This window comes from Rosa rugosa, chromosome 6 (genome assembly GCF_958449725.1).
Source record: "Rosa rugosa chromosome 6, drRosRugo1.1, whole genome shotgun sequence".
NCBI classification, from domain to species: Eukaryota; Viridiplantae; Streptophyta; class Magnoliopsida; order Rosales; family Rosaceae; genus Rosa; species Rosa rugosa.
Genome location: NC_084825.1, coordinates 42354309 through 42369792, shown reverse-complemented (window position 1 = coordinate 42369792; position 15484 = coordinate 42354309). Strand labels below are relative to the sequence as shown.

General features: G+C 36.0%; 3 protein-coding genes across 3 annotated transcripts in view; 2 read left to right on the top strand and 1 right to left on the bottom strand.

Moving 5' to 3' along the window:
- Window positions 1–4713: 4713 nt before the first annotated feature.
- On the bottom strand, window positions 4714–5831 carry LOC133716806 (protein argonaute 12-like). The gene is made up of 5 exons (XM_062143462.1): window positions 5749–5831; window positions 5597–5638; window positions 5264–5412; window positions 5026–5167; window positions 4714–4827 (listed from the first exon to the last, which is right to left on the bottom strand). The coding sequence occupies exons 1-5, from the start codon at window positions 5829–5831 to the stop codon at window positions 4785–4787; spliced, it is 459 nt and encodes a 152-aa protein (XP_061999446.1). The 3' UTR covers window positions 4714–4784.
- Window positions 5832–10784: 4953 nt separating this feature from the next.
- On the top strand, window positions 10785–15341 carry LOC133715447 (glycerol-3-phosphate dehydrogenase SDP6, mitochondrial). The gene is made up of 7 exons (XM_062141945.1): window positions 10785–11482; window positions 11791–12264; window positions 12697–13028; window positions 13669–13829; window positions 14075–14330; window positions 14460–14766; window positions 14867–15341. The coding sequence occupies exons 1-6, from the start codon at window positions 11119–11121 to the stop codon at window positions 14757–14759; spliced, it is 1887 nt and encodes a 628-aa protein (XP_061997929.1). The 5' UTR covers window positions 10785–11118; the 3' UTR covers window positions 14760–14766; window positions 14867–15341.
- The window catches only part of LOC133716805 (putative ribosomal large subunit pseudouridine synthase SVR1, chloroplastic), a 3546-nt gene continuing 3011 nt past the window's right edge, over window positions 14950–15484 (top strand). Inside the window, exon 1 of the mRNA XM_062143461.1 lies at window positions 14950–15000. Coding sequence (XP_061999445.1) covers window positions 14950–15000 — 51 coding nt within the window. The remainder of the gene's footprint in view (window positions 15001–15484) is intronic.

The window sequence follows — 15484 nt, the reverse complement described above, 5'->3', positions numbered from 1 at the left end:
AAAGAAGACTAGTAATTAAGGTATGATAATGATCATCAATATTTGGCTTTTGTAACTGATATGGAAAAACTTACTGGTCAACAATGGATAAGGAAGCAATTAACATGCCTCACAATTGTAACGGATGTAGTGAGCAATAAAGGATATACCAACTTATGCAATGAAGGTTTTATTGAAAAAACAAAGCACCAAATAATTGGCTACGATTAAACTCAATAAATAATATTGTATTTTGAAATATTATATCTAAAATTCCAACAATCACCCACATATTTCAAAATACGGAAAGTCTAACAAAATGAGAGAATTGAAAGAGTGCCAAAGGAAAGTGAGAATACAATGCGTCTGAACTGGTGTCTTTTCGACTATGAACCAGCCATAGGATAAGTTAGCCATGACTCACAGAAATTTGGTGAAAATAAAATTTTCTATGAACCATAATTTCTTGACGTGAATCAGAGAGCTATTATCCACATTGAATCTCTATCAAGCTTGTTTTGCGGGTGGGCACGAATAGGCCATGCGCCCATACTTGAACATTCATGAGTGCTCTAGAAAACTTGCCCAAGTTTCATAGGAAGCGGCCCCACTTCCACACTCATATAGGTGAGTCCATCAAGCGTGTACTAGAATCGGACACACCACCCAAGTGTAAGGGCTATGGTACTCATTAGGAACAAAGTTCATCCTTATACGTTCCAGTTAAAGCACTATCTATGCATCATAGGGATGGACTCAAAGTTTTAATTTGATAGTGCGTCACTGATCAACAAGTGATTTGTTATTACCCATATGAACCTACTTCCTGGGATCGTCATTCACATAGGTTGGGTTACCATCACTCTTGACCTTTATTATAGGCATAATCTCATCCCCCTCGATGTATTAACCACCAACTTCGGCCTTTAGTCTAGTGATTTTGTCAGAGTATTGGCCAAAATCAACTCTGACCTACAAAACTTATTGAATAATCTCAACAATAAGTAATCTCTTCATTGGATTTTTAGTTATCCAATCTCATTTAAATATAAGAGCCTATTTTTCTTGTTTTTTCTTGACCCCCACATTTTTGAGTCTATCTGGCTCATACACATAGGCAAGATAATATCAAGCCACATATATTTTGGCAACGAATCTTCGCATGTCAAGGACTTGGGAATTTAATAGGCAGCATTATTTACCGATTTCGTAACTTCGGATACCTTAGTCACCCCCACATTTGGAGCCATCAAATGTCTCTTTATTCTTGATGAAAATTAAATTTGATCATGGAGGTACATCGAATGTCCATTTTCTCAAAGCATAAACCGAAGGCAGCAATCAATGAGATAGTTTTTCAGGGCATCAGTGTAACAGACAATATCGAGGTGTCAACAAACCAAAAGTGCATATATTTATTTGTTTTGAGGCAACATTGACCGAAAGGCAACGAAAATTCGAAAGGCAACCCAAAACCTTTAAGGCAACATACTGAGCTAATCATCCGAGCAAATACCGTAGTAAGCAACAATATATAATTGTGGTAATAATATTGACGCCTTCAATGGCTAGGCAACCATGTTTAGAGACTTGTTGTCTCTGCATTATATCCGGTAATCCGGAAGCACTGATAATCCAGGCAACTATTTACCAAATTCTCGAGGCAACCATGTTCATTACCATTTGAATATTGATCGAGACAACCCCTACTAGCTTGTAGCTAAATTATAAGGCAACGTTTTTCCAAAGGCATCAATCGCAGGGACATATTAATATCCCGTGACATCAAATTACCAAAGGCAACCGTCAATGTAAAACTGACAAATAATTTCTCAATGTGTTATTCATGATAACACATTTTTTTTAGGCAATCGAGGCATCATCTTAATCAAGAGGCAATGGAAATATTGAGAGGCAACAACTTTATTATTTCCGAAGAAACAATAAGCCGAATGCAACATTTCAAAAAAGAAAAAAAAAATTCTTTCCTTGAGGAAAAATACTTTGAAGGGACGTATTCCAAAGGCAACAACAAATTAAGGAACAACTTTCCGAGTTATAACGGTAAAAAATATATTTTAATGCATAGAAAATAATTATGGTTCAAATCATATAACAGAGAATTAAAAACGCTTGCTAAACCATAAGATTAATAGCAATGATGCACAATAAATGGTACGAAAGTAGTAAAACGATATATATATATATATATATATATATATATATATATATATTGATAAAAGTAAAACGATATTATATATAGCTATTGATATAGAAAAGTAAATGTGCAAAACGGTTAGTTTTTAAGTTACAACATAATGCATTGAACAATGAAGTGAATGCAAATTAAACTAAAATTAATAGTAGCACACAACTTAAATTATCATTACACCATGCATTACTAACCGAAAAATGCACATTATAGGATCAACATTCAAATGCAAACTGAAAACCCATTAACAATTAAAATATATACTTTACCATTATAACATATATTAAAAGATGTTAAATTATAACAAGATCAAGTATGTAACTATAACCGTGCAAAATGAGTAGTATTAAAAGAGAAAATCATCTTGAGCAAAACAATAATTGTACGACTGTAAAACTGTTTTGTTTTTCAACGGACAACCAGGACCTCAAAGAAAGGAATGAATGCAATTGAGTAATTTAAATCTATAGGCAGAAACTTAACGATCATAAGCCATAAGCAAATAAAATATAACCGAAACTTAATGCATGATTAAAGTGCAATCAATAGAAAACCCACTAATCACATATAATTCCAAATCAAACGGTTCCTATTGCAAAAAGAAACAATTAATTCGTAAATATAATGCAACATAAAGTGATCCTCCATTCTCAAAGGAAAATTTCAGTAGTTCTTTTCAATTCTCGGAGCTAAAAGTAGTATATTTAACAACATAGAATTATGTTCACTCAATGAATAAAATACTTATCTTCATGTCTAAGCATTCCACAAGGAAACATTCACCAACGGAAATCTACTCTTAAGATTGTTGGAAATTTGGTTGATGGATGCTACTTCTGTCACCAGATTTCACATCCTACAAGATCTCAAAAATACAATATATTAGTAACAAATAATAATCATAATATTATTGTCATAATAGATTATAACAAGGATTATAGAACTTATCTCTTGGATTTATAGGCAACGGAGAGAAAGAGAGAGAGCAATTATGATCGGAGACCCCTTCGGTTTGACGCCGGCACCGGCAGACCCAGCTGTAGTATGTGCCATATACATGGCAGTGGCGCGTGCTCTCACCCTCAGATCGACCCCGGCGGCGGCGCCACCTCCACCGTTGAGGCAGGGGTTTGGTTCCGTTGGTGAACGGGTCCAGGTTTTCGCTAATCACTTCCGCGTGGAGGTTGAGAAAGGTCACATATATCACTATGATGTGAGTTCTCTATTTTTATCTGGATTTGCTTTTGCGTTTTCTTTTGGGTTTTGGTTATGATTTTGCATGTTATTGATTTATGAATTTCGATATGTATTTTGCTTTTGTGGCGATGTTGTGTTTTTGGTTATGTATTCTTTGTCTGACAGTTGTTTTGAGATGGAAATTTTTTGGCCTCATAACCTCTCTATAGTCTATGCTCCTGTTTTCTTCTTAAGGTTATTGTATTATGTGGAGACTAGAATGTTTTCCTCGATGGCCTTAGGTTTCAATTACACCCGGATGCTCGTCAAAGAAGATAAACATAGCAGTGATCGACGAGCTGGTTTACATGTACCGTTTGGGACATGTATTTCCAGCAATGACTAAAATATCGAGTTTCGAGGAAATATCGATGGTCCCGAAAACGGAAATTTCGACGGAAATATCGTGGATATATTGATTTCGGTAAATAATCAAGAAAAATTATGGAAATTTGAAGAAAAATATGGAAATTTTAAGTGAAACTTTTGGATATGTTTGTTTTTATCAATTATCTACTATATATGAAAAGAAAACCTTGAATAAACATTGTTATATAGTGAGTTGTAATAATTTTGAGGTGAAACAGTAAATGCTGAATGACCGACAACTCTTAATTTTTGAAATAAATTAGAACAATAAAAGTACTAAATGTCATTAATTAGAACAATAAAATAAACAATAACAACCAATAATTAATAATATTTACTAATTACTTACCAAAATTTTGGAGTGAAGAAGTAAGTAGGAGAAATAAGTAAAGAAAGAAACTTATAGTTTCCTTCAGTCCAAGGAATGAATGGAATTTTGAACTATCTATAGAAATTAAAATTTGAGATGTTGTTGTAAAAATTTTGAACATTTGGTAAATAGAATTCAATGTAGTAATTGATTGTTGTAAGGTTAGTTATTGATTGGATGTTTATCTAAGTTTTCAGATTCCTACGGAAACAAACATGACAGACTCTAAGCATAACTTTAAAACAAGAACGCACAGTTTTGGGTCATATTTAGCTCCTCACCATAGGATACTCTTTCATCAGGCAAAACGATAATCATCAACTGAATGTGTCTCTTGCCGTGTCCAATCTTCTCAAGTGTATGGACAGACCGCTTGTGAATATATCTGAGAACCGTCTCAATATGCCCACGATGACGTGGTAGCATAGGAAATAAAGGCTTGGAATTGAACATCTAGAAAGGAATAGGTCAAGAAAACAATTAAAAACACATCAAGACAGAAATTGGACATTACAGAATCAATTACAAGTCAGAGACATACCATCCGGTTACTATTGCACATGGCGACGAGTGCCTTAATAAAGCAATCGCTAGATTATTCGGGTATTCCAGAGAAATTTACAAACGCCCAGAAATCCAATGTGCCACCATTAACCATTTTCTACAAAACAAGGAGTGCAACAGAAGATTCATTAGCTAAAAACCAAAGCATTTGTTATACAATCTACGTCAGAACCAACAGCAAAACATATATAATCTTGCACAGAATTCCTGCTCTCTTACTCTTAAATACACACATAATGAATGTTTGATACATTTGGAATCTAAATAATAAAAAATAAAAAATAAAACACCTCACCTTATTGTCCATGTTCCACGCACCCATCCGGGGAGCCGGATCTCACGATTGGACAGACCCTTGGAGATATCTCTGTAGTTAAAATGTTGCTGAACAAACTCTGTCACCAGAGTCGACTGGTAAAAAGCCTTTGCCGAGACATCTACAAAAAAAAATAACATAAACTTTCGGTTGAGGCATCTTACTACATGGCCTAGAGAAACGAAAGAAGAAGAACAAAATGGAGGAAAAAAAATACCAATATTGAGGGATAGACCAAACTGAGTTGGCCTTAGGCTTTGGTAGTAGCCTCTCCAGAACTCGAAGCCACCACCGATATCACCACCAGTACCAAAACTGAAAAAAAGTGACCTACCAATTTGTATATCACCACCAATCACAGTACAGCTGTATGAAGATATAACGTTAGAACCAACCAATTTAAATATGTTATATTATTGAAAGGAATCAAAACATACATACATGGCCAACAAATATGCATACAAAAACATATGTATTTGATGCTTGAGTTTTAAGAGCAACATCAAGAGCTTGGATGAGCTTTTGTGGTGTTTCGTGTTGCTTATAATACTTGTTTACCAACTTTATGAAGACCTTGAACTTTCTTTCTTTCCTGTAAGAGAAGGATTAAAAGTTTCAAACACAAATTAGATTCAGAAAACAGTAGGTCCTAAGAAAACAATGAAACCAAACACAAGAAAAGAAGGCCTTATATGGTTATACCATTGGAATGGAGATCCCCACAGCTTGACCACAAACTCTTTCGAAGAGAAGGGATATGGCAGAGCGGTGTAGAGACTCTTCATGCCATCGTATGCTGGAAATCAATGACTTAAAAATCAAAAATATCGGCGATATTTTCATTTTTTTAAGGTGGCGATATATCCTTTACTTATCAAGAGAATTTCGTCCAAAATTCTCGAAATTTATAGAAATATTGCGATATTTTCGATATCAAAAAGATATCGCCAATTTATCGGAGCTTTCCGTAAACTTCCAACGTCAACTCCCATTCTCTCACGTGGAACGCCGCGTCAGCGACCCCTCCCGACCCCACCATGTGATTCCAAACTTCCAACTTGTGAAATTCCAAGCTTTCCGAAAACTTCCAATGTCAACTCTCATTCTCTCACGTGGAACGCCGCGTCAACGACCCCACCCGACCCCACCATGTGATTCCAAACTTCCAACTTGTGAAATTCCAAGCAAAAAACCAAGTTGGGGGCAACAAGGTTCTAACCTTAGTTGCCTCCAAGATACAAATTGAACGCCTTGCCATCAGCAGCTGTATGTGTGTTATGTGTGCAACATTGTAATCAATAACTAACCTTTCTAGATGTTCAATTCCAAGCCTTTATTTCCTATGCTACCACGTCATCATGGGCATATTGAGACGGTTCTCAGATATATTCACAAGCGGTCTGTCCATACACTTGAGAAGATTGGACACGGCAAGAGACACATTCAATTGCTGATTATCGTTTTGCCTGATGAAAGAGTATCCTATGGTGAGGAGCTAAATATGACCCAAAACTGTGCTTTCTTGTTTTAAAGTTATGCTTAGAGTCTGTCATCTTTCTATTGAAGGTCTCATTAAAAGAATCTATGAAACAGAGCTCGGAATTGTCTCCCAGTGTTGTAACCCTAACCATGTATCAAAGTGCATGTAGTAAGCAATACCTTGAAAATCTGTCTCTTAAGATTAATGTCAAGGTTGGTGCATGGCGGTGGAGGATTACTCGTTGAAATGTTGGCAATTATCATCAATCATCTAAAGATGGTTGAGAGAAGGTTTGATCGTTATCACTTGGTGGCAAAGGCTTTGCACCAGCTTGAGTTGGGAATAATCTGTACTAGAAAATTGGCCCGTGCTTTGCCACGGGTTTTGTTCTTGTAAAGAAATTAGAAGGATCAAATAAAGGAAAGCTATGGACGGGAGATCATGGTTGTGTGCATATCAAACAAAGTCCATATCAATTCAAAACCCAGACACCGAATAACAAAACTATCAAAAGATGGGCAGCCTGTAATTAAGAAACAATAAAAGGGCAAAAATGTCTTTTCATATGTATATGGCAGATGCGAAATTGTGGTTGAAGACTAGGGGTAAAATCGTCAGTTTACTATTACATGAACAGTTGTGAATAGTAAACTCATCTTTCATAGCAACTCAAACCATGTAGTCAAAAGCTAAAATGGCTCTCCCGATCAAAATCCATCATCTCCAACAATAGGCAATATGTAGTAAAAAAATTGGCTAAAGATTGCAGAACGAAAGTCATATTGGCTTCGGTGGGAACAGATGTGGCCCCCAGCGTCCACTTGCATGTGGGCTACCAACAATTATAAAATCAACGGCCCCGATTCACTCATTTTAATTTAATTTAAAATGAAAGGTCCAGATTAATTCATTTTATTAATAAAAAAGTAAATATATATTTACAATCTGACGGTGGAGAAAATAAAATAGATTAAAATCAACGGTTAATAATAAAGTAATTGTGTTTTAAACCCAAAAAGCTTTAAAAATACAAGGAATTTTTTCTAAAAAATCAGAAAAAAAGTTGCTTTATTAACACATGGCACGAATATATAGATTCCCAAAAATAAATAAATAAAATTTTACAATTCAATTAATGATGATATATTATATTAAATAATTATGTATGATATATAAACTCATATTATAGTTAAATAATTGTCTAAAGTGGATCTTCTTTTCTCATTACAGTTACATGATGTTGTCATCGAAAGTGACTGCTTAGAAGCAGTTAATGAAGTTTCCAGCCCTCAATATGATTTACTAGCCAACGGAGGTTTAATTGATGATATAAAACAAAGTTAGAGAAGCTGCAATAGTGTATTAAATAAACTCGTAACATTAACTCTATTTTCTCCTTTATTGCTAATCTGACATTTAAGAAAGAAAAAAATTTATATCGAATATTAGAGTTTGAAATTTGATATAGATACAGATGTATTTCAGTACACAATAGTGTATTATTTTCTATCCTAAAGAAAAATTTGTAATAATTTATATTTTGTATATAATTCAAGCTACGAATGTAAAATTTGGCTAGAGAAGAAACAAACTAATTAACTTCACTTAGTTAATTGATGGCATTCATGTGAATTTTTCCATTAGTAGCTGTATCAAATTTGTCAATTGAAATTGCAAACATGGCCAACCACAATTTGAATGTCAAAAACCCAAGATTTCCCAAAATTTGTCGTTCAATAACAACAATCAACAACCTTCATAAGTAAAGGGGAAAGAAAACTCTAGGGTTTTAGCAGAGTGTGGCGGTGGACGTCCTTTGATTGCCGATGATAGCGACGGCGGAATTTGTCATCTTGAGTCGGGCCATCACAAGGTGCGTGGTTGACCGGGGCACGAGAGGCCAGTTTGGAGTTCCGATCAAGGGCTGATTCGGGTTGTCTTCGATCTCAGTTGGTTGTGGTCGGATTGTATTGATCTGTCAGTACTACCAACAATTATGCATCACAAAATCCTGATGATAATTGTACATGTTGTTTTATGATATTCAATGGAGAGAAAATAAAACCGTGTTGTTATAAACCCTAGTTGGAATCTTCTTTATATGTTCTTGATAAGAGAGTTTCTATTGGGACCTCCCAATCTACTTTCTAGTTTCTATACCTCCCTCATTTTTTAATTATTAAATGACATATATATCCTTATATGAAAAGACTGTTACATACAACAAATTATTAAGAAAAATTATACATTTTGGTTCTCCCTCCAAAGCTTTATTCAAATCTCATTTCTCATTTTCTTTGTTCATGAAAGTTTTTGAAGAAAATAATGATTCAAAAGAAAATGAATTCAAAATCACTGGGTGAATTTTACAAGAACAAAACTATAATGCAATAGTAAAAGAATTAGATAAAGGTTTTTCTTATTAGAATAAAAAGATCACAATACGAGGATAGTCATCGTGTAAACTAAACCAAATAAGCCTATGAAGCAGCATAGAAGATAAAGCTAGATAAAAACATTAGAATGAGCAAATTTAATTTTGTTACCCAGTTAAAATGGTAGCAACCATAAAACTTGAAACATTAGCGTTAAAGACAGTTATGGTAATTTTTTTAATTAGTTACCAAGTTATGAATTTTTTCAATAATTATTTCATTTTTTCTTTTTTTAGTAACAAACAATTATGGGAGCATTAAAACTCATCTTTAATGCTCGGAACATTCCATTTATAAGTAAAATGTTAAGTTAGGTATTTGAAAGAAGTTTAAATAGTATTTAATACTTTTTAAAAAGCAAATAGGAGGTGCAAAAAGTATGAGAGGTCAAATGAGTGAATGTGGAGATCCCAATAGAAGAGAATCTTATACAACCTTAACTACTAACAATATTTCATTACAAAAATTTTATGTTTGTACATGTTGTCTTATTTTTCAAAGGAAATAACGGAGAGAAAATAAAAACCATTATGATTATTATGATATTGTATTTAATTCTATTATGTATATATAGAATTTTATGATCGTAATCACTTTTAACTCGGTGATTTTGATATTGATTTGTATGATGAGATTTAAGGGTAGTTTAGCTAGTTTGAGTTTGAGTTTGAGTTTGAAATTGGAATCAAACTCAATGTATGCAAAACAGAAATGATGAGAGAGAAAGTAACTCGATCGCGTGGGCTTCTTCCTCGAGCTTGATCGTGATTATGGAGGTCGCTCGCTTATTTCGAGTTGATGAACTTGGTGAGGAAACTTCGCTAGTTTAAGAAGATATGGAAATAAAGAAGACCGCTTCTAAAGTTAGGAAAAGAAATGATATTGCGTTTCGATGAGACAATTATGAATTCTTGAGAAATTTTGAAATGAGGGAATCTACAATTCCATTTATTGCAATTTTCATTGTCAGGTTGTATCCATGTAGAATTTAGAATGTGTAATAAATTAAGAAAATTTAATACAAATTAAAATATTAAAAATGAAAGAAAACTTTGTTTTGGAAACTAATAATGTAATATATAGAAAGAAGCTTTTGTAAGGAAATTTTGAAATGACACATTTTTTTTATGGAAATTGAAGTAAGAAATTTGGACAATCAATTCCTTCATTTTTTTTCTCTATGGAAATTCATAATTTCAAGTTTAGAATGTCAAACGAGATAATAGTAGAAATCCTTGGAACTTCCAAATTTTCTCGCTTGACCTCATTCTATTATGAATTATTAATGACATATATATGCTCCTATAAAATGACTATTAAGGATAATAATTATATAAAAAATATTATATTTATTTTCTCTAGACTTTCTAATTCAATAATAATATATTGAAATCTTTTTTCTTTTTTTTTCCAATTTCAATACATATTCATTAAAACCTTTATATATATTTAATAAGAATTAAAACTACGATTAAAATAATTTAAATTTCTATCATCATACATGTTGAACACACATACAAGGTGAGGGAGAACAGAAGAAATCTCATTATGACCTAAATCTAAATTTATCCATTGTATCTGCAAAATAAATGAGCCAGCAATAAAACTTAGTTACTACGCGCAACACTTGTTACTACGCGTAAAAAGTTATAATGAGTTGAACCTAAATACCTAATAACACCGCAACCCGTTAAAATCCGTCCGTAATCCACCAAACCCGCTCGATAAATTTCAAACAGAAAGTTTATTAAAAATCCAGCTCAGCGTCACCCAGGATTTATGTTTTCAAGACCGCTGACGCGAGTTTCCTACTTTCCTTCACTCTACCTCCTCCTCCTTTTGCCTCATCCCATCTCCACACTCCCTTCTCCATGAAAAGTTCCGATCCTTTTTCATCCACGTCCGACAATCGTCCGACAATCCTCCGTCACCGGCGTCTGTCACCCAGTTTTGATAAAATCACCCCACTGCAATACTAAGATTTCATTTCAGACCCGGGCGTAAACGACAAAAGTGTCGCGGTTTGACCAACACACCACAGGACACAATAGCATCTCTCTCCCTCTCACTAACAACCAACTTTCCATCCAAATCCCCGTGACCGATTCCCAACGCAACCTTTGGGAAGCGGTTCTCTCTCTCTTCTCTCTCTCATTCATGGCCACCGCCACGCGCCTGCGGCGTCTGGGAGCCGCGGCGGCAATCGCGACAGCGGCAAGCGGCGCCTTCCTAATCCAACCGTCGTTCACCGCCGCAGACCGCGGCGCCGGACACTCTGTCGCGGAGCTTCGGCAGAGGATCAGCGACCGGAGCGCCTCTGTTCCGCCGAGGGCGGCGCAGGAGTCGGCTCTGATCGGCGCGAACTCCGGCAACCCTCTCGACATTCTGGTAATCGGCGGCGGTGCCACCGGCTGTGGCGTCGCGCTTGATGCTGCTACCAGAGGCCTTCGAGTTGGTCTCGTTGAGAGGGAGGACTTCTCTTCCGGAACTTCGTCCAGGTCCACCAAGCTACTTCATGGAGGTCAGTAACCGAAAACGTATTGTGTATGGTTGTTCGATTCTACACGTAGTCGTAGTTGCAGACTTGTATGTATGTACGTAGTTATATACGTATGTTGAAACGCTGAAAGTATATTTGGTGCTTCTGAGTTACATTGACATTGATATTTTTGTCTTTTGCAAATTGGATGATCATATGGAGTTTTGTACTACTCTTTTGTTGTCATACTTTTTGGTTTTGAAGTGGCTGTGAGCTCTGATGGATATAAATTTCGGCTTTTTTATAGCTACAGATTCCATCCTAATTTGCTTTTGTGGTTGTTTTGTTAGGTGTTCGCTATTTGGAGAAAGCTGTTTTTAATCTCGACTATGGGCAGCTGAAGTTGGTGTTTCATGCGCTTGAGGAGCGTAAACAGGTTATTGACAATGCGCCGCACCTGTGCCATGCTCTGCCGTGCATGACACCATGTTTTGAATGGTTCGATGTTGTATACTACTGGATGGGGTTGAAAATGTACGATTTGGTGGCAGGACTACGCCTGCTACATGTGTCCAGATATTACTCTGCACAAGAGTCTGTTGAGCTCTTCCCGACGCTTGCAAGGAATGGTAAAGATAAAAGCTTGAAGGGCACCGTGGTGTATTATGATGGGCAGATGAATGATGCACGTCTTAATGTTGGATTGGCGTGCACTGCTGCTATAGCTGGTGCGGCAGTGCTTAATCATGCAGAAGTGATTTCTTTTCTGAAGGATGAGGACAGCAATCGGACAATTGGTGTGAGAATCCGAGACAACTTAACAGGTATAATGAGCACACACTTTGACGAGTGATTTATTAATTGATTATCTTAGATTGCATTTATGTAACAATGATTATGAAAGGATTGATTTAACATCGCCTCCAGAGTAAAGAAGAGGAAGGATGACTTGCTCATGATATGAAAACTTCTTTGTTAAAGTAATAGTAAACAGTTACTTATGGCAATTGTTAAAAGAAGAGTCAAGGTTGGCTACTTATCAATTGCTAAGCTCACATTTAACATGGCATGTTTCTGCTAAGACTTTATATTTTGTTTATTTATTTGTTCCCGTTAGATAAGAGAGTCTTGTTTTCAGATAAGAAATTTTCATGGAACATTTTATTTTCAACAATGGACACAGATATAATCTGTAAATGATGATTTAGAAGTTCCTATTTGAATGTTGTGATTTATTGTATTTCTCAACTTAACAGGAGCAGAGTTTGATACATATGCAAAAGTTGTTGTCAATGCTGCTGGACCATTTTGTGATTCTGTAAGGAAGATGACTGATAAAGATGCAAGACCTATGATATGTCCAAGCAGTGGTGTACACATTGTACTTCCAGATTATTATTCTCCTGAGGGTATGGGATTGATTGTTCCTAAAACTAAAGATGGACGTGTTGTCTTCATGCTGCCATGGTTGGGACGAACAGTTGCTGGCACCACAGATTCTAACACAGAGATTACTCTACTTCCTGAACCACATGAGGATGAGATTCAATTCATACTGGATGCCATTTCTGATTACCTTAATGTCAAGGTATGTGGTTATAAAGTTATCTCTGTCTGTCTACTTGTGTGGGTTATCCTTACCTGCATAGCTTATACGAGTTTTAGTGTTGTGTGTAAACTTAATAGCATGTTCAAGCCAATTTCCTAAATATGTTATTGGGATTTAAGTATTGCATATGTGCTGGCCTTCTGGGCTTATCATATGCTGTCATTCTGGCTCTTTCTATCGGTGGCTGACAAAAGTTATCCATTTTTTCAGCAAGTAGTATTTTCATGTAATTCATTTTCCACCTTTCTTATATTGTTGTATGGGAGAAGGTTTAAGCAAATAAGCATCTGTCATCTATGGTTGATTTTACTTCTCAAGGAGATAAAGAAGTGGGGCTTTGCTTTAACTTGAATGCTAAAAGTAGATATTTGGGTCTTGTGGGGTTTGTATGACTAGACAATGGTACACAAAGACTTCACCAGTCAATAACAAGCTATTTTCTATTGATGAATGAGCAGTTGATGATAAGCAATGCTCTGTCAAGTTGAATCTTGCTCTTGTTGATAATTGATATCTGAATCCAGTAGCATTGGAAGACATTTAGTGCTGTGACTTACTCTAGGTGTCTTCCTTTTCCTTTTCTACTTGTGGGATCTAATGTGTTGCTGGGAAAATATAGGTACGACGTACTGACGTTCTCTCTGCTTGGAGTGGTATTCGCCCATTGGCAACAGATCCATCTGCGAAAAACACCGAGAGTATCTCTAGAGATCACGTTGTATGTGAAGATTATCCTGGACTTGTCACAATCACCGGTGGGAAGTGGACTACTTACCGTAGGTATGCTTATTGGGTTAATCTTACATTATTGAGTTATTAGTTAGATTCTCCTTAGCTAACTTAGGCTACACATCTAGAGTGGTTTGTTTTCGTTTTAGTCTAGGCAACAATATTCATTAGTTGTGTAGGTTTCTTTATTTGTCCCTCCCTTTTGGCTGCTGCATTATAATCTACGACCCCTATCCTCCTTTTGTGTGCATACCTGTTTTTCTGCCACAGTATTTTGCTGACTAGAAATTTTGCAGCATGGCAGAAGATGCAGTTAATGCAGCTATAAAGTCCGGAAAGCTGACCCCAGGAAATGAATGTGTAACCTCAAAGCTACAGATTGTTGGTGGAGATGGATGGGACCCTGCATCTTTCACAGTTATTGCTCAACAATACAGGCGCATGAAGAAGAGTCATGGTAAAGTTGTACCTGGAGTAATGGACACTGCAGCAGCAAAGCATCTATCCCATGCGTATGGTACTTTTGCCGAACGGGTTGCTGCCATTGCACAGGTTGGATTTTCTTGCTCCTCCGAGTAATATGCTACTGGCGTCAATCGTCATAGTAGTCCTTTTATTTATTTATTAATCATTTGCTTCTGAGGCTGGTGGTTACGCATAGCTGATTCTTTTCAAATTTAGAATGAAAACTTGGGGAAGCGACTTGCCCATGGGTACCCTTTTCTAGAGGCGGAAGTTGCTTACTGTGCACGAAATGAGTACTGTGAATCAGCCATTGATTTTATTGCTCGGAGATCTCGGCTTGCTTTCCTTGATACTGATGCGGCAGGCAGGGCATTGCCACGCATAATTGAAATATTGGCAACTGAACACAAATGGGACAAATCAAGACAGAAGCAAGAGTTAGAGATGGCCCGGAAATTCTTGGAAACGTTCAAATCTTCAAAAAATGCTCAGTTCCATGATGGGAAACACAATTAGTAGTAAGGTACATTGACCTTTTCTTTGACAACTAAATCTCTCTTAGTTCTGATCAGCAAATTAGCCTAGTATCAATGATTCTTATTGGCACTTGTCTCTGCTTTTAGGTTTGTGAGATCAATCTTTGTGGATACATCAACTGACAGCAATTTGTCGGCTAAGTCTGGCGCAATGAAGTATAAAACTATAAATGCCTCTTTCTCCCCATTTCTTTAAGTTACTCAGCCGAGCAGAAGAGCCGGTGTGCCATACACAGCATTTGGTTATAGTTTTCAAATAGCTTCAAAAATTTACTATTGCTTGTTTTACAGACTTCTGGTCATCGACCAAAATAATTTGTTCAAGAATATCATCTCTCCTCCAGAGTTGGTGTTATCAAAATTGATTCTAATAGGCATGGTATTGGGGTTTTTCAAATTCCAATAGGTGTGCTATTGGGTGTCCCCATTTTCAAATTCAGATTATAATGTTGGGAAAAAAAAGAAAAGAAATCCCATTTTATTTAGTCTTTCAAAGTTTCAGTTATGGTTTGTAACCTGTGAACCAGAAGGATCATAATAAAGTGGTTTCTTTGGTTTCCTTTACATCGGATTGCATACCTGGAGTTTTGAAGACCTGCCCATATACGCTACTGTACTTGATATGCCAAAATATGACATGAGCTGTTCTTCTTCACGAGTTATACAACGCTTTTTCACCCATATCCATTTATTGCTTTTATGTTT

Excerpts from the sequence above, each read along its gene's own strand:
- LOC133716806 (XM_062143462.1), bottom strand. The coding sequence starts at position 5,831 with ATGAAGAGTCTCTACACCGCTCTGCCATATCCCTTCTCTTCGAAAGAG. Across the intron at positions 5,413-5,596 it reads TTCATAAAGTTGGTAAACAA|CTGTACTGTGATTGGTGGTG; the intron begins GTATTATAAGCA and ends ATCTTCATACAG. Across the intron at positions 4,828-5,025 it reads CGTGGAACATGGACAATAAG|AAAATGGTTAATGGTGGCAC; the intron begins GTGAGGTGTTTT and ends CTTGTTTTGTAG.
- LOC133715447 (XM_062141945.1), top strand. The coding sequence starts at position 11,119 with ATGGCCACCGCCACGCGCCTGCGGCGTCTGGGAGCCGCGGCGGCAATC. Across the intron at positions 12,265-12,696 it reads AATCCGAGACAACTTAACAG|GAGCAGAGTTTGATACATAT; the intron begins GTATAATGAGCA and ends TCAACTTAACAG. Across the intron at positions 13,830-14,074 it reads AAGTGGACTACTTACCGTAG|CATGGCAGAAGATGCAGTTA; the intron begins GTATGCTTATTG and ends GAAATTTTGCAG.